This window comes from Camponotus floridanus, unplaced genomic scaffold, assembly GCF_003227725.1.
Source record: "Camponotus floridanus strain SB8 unplaced genomic scaffold, Cflo_v7.5 scaffold25, whole genome shotgun sequence".
NCBI classification, from domain to species: Eukaryota; Metazoa; Arthropoda; class Insecta; order Hymenoptera; family Formicidae; genus Camponotus; species Camponotus floridanus.
This window is the reverse complement of record NW_020229381.1, coordinates 2,091,817-2,093,976: the sequence shown is the minus strand read 5'-3', so window position 1 is coordinate 2,093,976 and position 2,160 is coordinate 2,091,817. Positions and strand designations below refer to the sequence as shown.

General features: G+C 38.4%; 1 protein-coding gene across 1 annotated transcript; it reads left to right on the top strand.

The window, feature by feature from the left end:
- The first annotated feature begins 598 nt into the window (after positions 1–598).
- LOC105250314 (transposable element Tcb2 transposase) lies at positions 599–1,684 on the top strand. The gene has a single exon (XM_011256335.2). The coding sequence runs from the start codon at positions 599–601 to the stop codon at positions 1,682–1,684; it is 1,086 nt and encodes a 361-aa protein (XP_011254637.2).
- Positions 1,685–2,160: the final 476 nt, after the last annotated feature.

Below are 2,160 nucleotides of genomic sequence, written 5' to 3'. Positions count from 1 at the left end.
TTTTGACACCGGCAATCGAAAGAGCAGGAAATTTTACGTTTAGATATGTACTAAGTCATAGGTAGTGTTTGATCTTGAGGGTCACTCTAAGGTCATTTAAACTCGAGCAAGGTCTGGATATCTTTTGGAATAAATGGTTTTCAGTTTTTTTTTAACAACCAAAACTAATAACTTTAACAAGGCGTATTTAGTAGTGCCCTAGAGCATGGCATTGAAGATGACCTTCAAGGTTGTTTCAAGGTCAACTTTTTTTATTTACTTTTAGCATTACCGCAAATAATAAAAGTCCGGTGACAACTTCGTTTGGACGAGTTAACTCGGGATTTTGCCCAGGTTGTTTAATGCTAACTCATTTTTTTATTGATTGGGAGCGTTTACGTCATAAAGTAAAAGTTATTCGATTTAATTCTTATTTTTCTTTACAAATATTTCTTTTCATAGAAGTCGTTTGTCATTCTAAATGATAGGTTTCATTTTATTATTTGCGGATGAATCTCTGTCGCCATTTTTCTATCTTATATGAATTTACGAATCAAAACTAAATTTACGCAAATACATACATACGATTTACGTATTATCTTAATCTCAAGAAAACATTATGGCGTATGCTAAACTTTCGGAACAAGAGAGGGTATCTCTATTAATGATGCGTGGTTGGGGAGATCGAGTGCGATCTTATAATGAAGTTCGGGTGCTATTTAATCGCACTTTTCGTAATGGAGACGGGTTAAGTCCTGTCTCAAAATCTACAGTCGAAAGGACTGTACGGCGCTTTATGGATAATGGGACTGTCAAGGACCTTGAGAGAAGTGGTCGGCCAAAATCTGTAGCATCTGAGGAGAAACAGATTGAAATTGCTCAAGCATTTGTTGAAAACCCACATCTTAGTCTACGTAGAGCCGGTAATGAGTATGACGCTTCTCATGAAACAGTACGTAAAGTTTTGAAAAGCATACATTTTCATCCTTACAAGATTCATTTGGTACAGGAGCTTAATGAAGATGATCCTGATCGTCGGATCGAATTTAGCGAAACGATGATGAACAGAATCGATGAAGATCCTCTTTTTTTGTACAATATAGTTTTTTCAGATGAAGCTACTTTCACTTTAAAAGGTGAAGTGAATAGACACAATTGCAGATACTGGTCCGAAACAAATCCTGCTTGGATGTTGGACAGTCACACACAATATCCACAAAAGCTAAATGTTTGGGCTGGCATCTTGAATGATACATTTATAGGCCCTTTTTTTATTGATGGTAATCTCAATGCCGGTATGTATGAACAGCTGCTCAGAAATCAAATTATACCAAGAATAAGAGAAATAGCAGGTAATAATTATGATAATACATGGTTTCAGCAGGACGGAGCAGCCGCTCATTACGGTAAGGACGTTCGAGCGTATTTAGATACTCAGTTTCATAAGTGGATTGGAAGAAGAGGTGAAATCGAGTGGCCTGCTAGATCCCCTGATCTGACGCCTCTTGATTATTTTCTTTGGGGTTACTTAAAGAGTAAAGTATACGCCACTCAACTACAAAACTTAGATGAACTGCGGAATCGGATTATGCAAGAGGCAGCTTTAATTGATAGAGTGATGATTCGTAATGCTGTATCTCATTTTTACAACCGCATAGCTTTTTGTCAAGAAGCTCAAGGTTTGCAGTTTGAACATCTGCGCTAAACTTCGAATCTTGAAAGAAAACACGCTAATCAAGCACCCCGGACGTGAGAGGCGAGGGGACTCACGCTAATCAAGCACCCCGAACGTGAGAGGCGAGGGGACTCACGCTAATCAAGCACCCCGGACGTGAGAGGCGAGGGGACTCACGCTAATCAAGCACCCCAAAGGGAATAGATTTTACTACGTCCACGTCGTTATTCCTGGGTAATGCTAAAAGTAAATAAAAAAAGTTGACCTTGAAACAACCTTGAAGGTCATCTTCAATGCCATGCTCTAGGTCACTACTAAATACGCCTTGTTAAAGTTATTAGTTTTGGTTGTTAAAAAAAAACTGAAAACCATCTATTCCAAAAGATATCCAGACCTTGCTCGAGTTTAAATGACCTTAGAGTGACCCTCAAGATCAAACACTACCTATGACTTAGTACATATCTAAACGTAAAATTTCCTGCTCTTTCGATTGCCGGTGTCAAAAA